Source organism: Egretta garzetta, unplaced genomic scaffold, assembly GCF_000687185.1.
Source record: "Egretta garzetta isolate BGI_Z169 unplaced genomic scaffold, ASM68718v1 scaffold1461, whole genome shotgun sequence".
Classification (NCBI taxonomy): domain Eukaryota; kingdom Metazoa; phylum Chordata; class Aves; order Pelecaniformes; family Ardeidae; genus Egretta; species Egretta garzetta.
This window is the reverse complement of record NW_009258521.1, coordinates 78,917-79,386: the sequence shown is the minus strand read 5'-3', so window position 1 is coordinate 79,386 and position 470 is coordinate 78,917. Positions and strand designations below refer to the sequence as shown.

Sequence of the window (470 nt, the reverse complement as noted above, 5' to 3'; positions counted from 1 at the left end):
CCGCTTGCTGATGTTCTCCTCCCGGCAGAGGCGCCGGGCGGCCTTGGCGATCTGCAGCTGCAGCGCCAGGTCCCGCTCCAGGGCGCTCAGCGGGTCCTGGGGACGGAGGGGACACGCTCGGCACCCCGCCACCACCCATCGCACTCGTGTGCTAACGAAGGCTGTGCGGAACGAGGGGGAATAAGGATTTCTCCTGTGGGATGGGGATGGTGGCATCTCCGGGTGACACTTGGGTGTCTTCCGCAGCTCCGGGATGGGATGGAGAGGGGTCCCCGCCGCCCACTCCAGGGACCCCCAACCCAACCCCAGTTGCACCCCGGGGAGCCCCTCACCGCCCCGCGCAGGACGAGGGTCTCATCCAGCTTGAAGGCGGCACCGATCCTGCGCCGGACTTTGGGGGGCTTCTCGCCAGCTTTCAGGGGGTACTCGCAGGGCAACGTCCCCGTCAGCTCCTGGGGACGGCACAGGGG

The 470-nt window shown here is 68.9% G+C and overlaps 1 protein-coding gene across 1 annotated transcript in view; it reads right to left on the bottom strand.

Moving 5' to 3' along the window:
- The window catches only part of GPR25 (G protein-coupled receptor 25), a gene marked incomplete at its 3' end in the record, with an annotated part of 6,398 nt that overhangs the window by 691 nt on the left and 5,237 nt on the right, over positions 1-470 (bottom strand). The window contains exons 2-3 of the mRNA XM_035901701.1: positions 333-452; positions 9-96 (exon numbers count right to left, since the gene is read on the bottom strand). Of these exons, the coding sequence (XP_035757594.1) occupies positions 9-96; positions 333-452 (208 nt within the window). The remainder of the gene's footprint in view (positions 1-8; positions 97-332; positions 453-470) is intronic.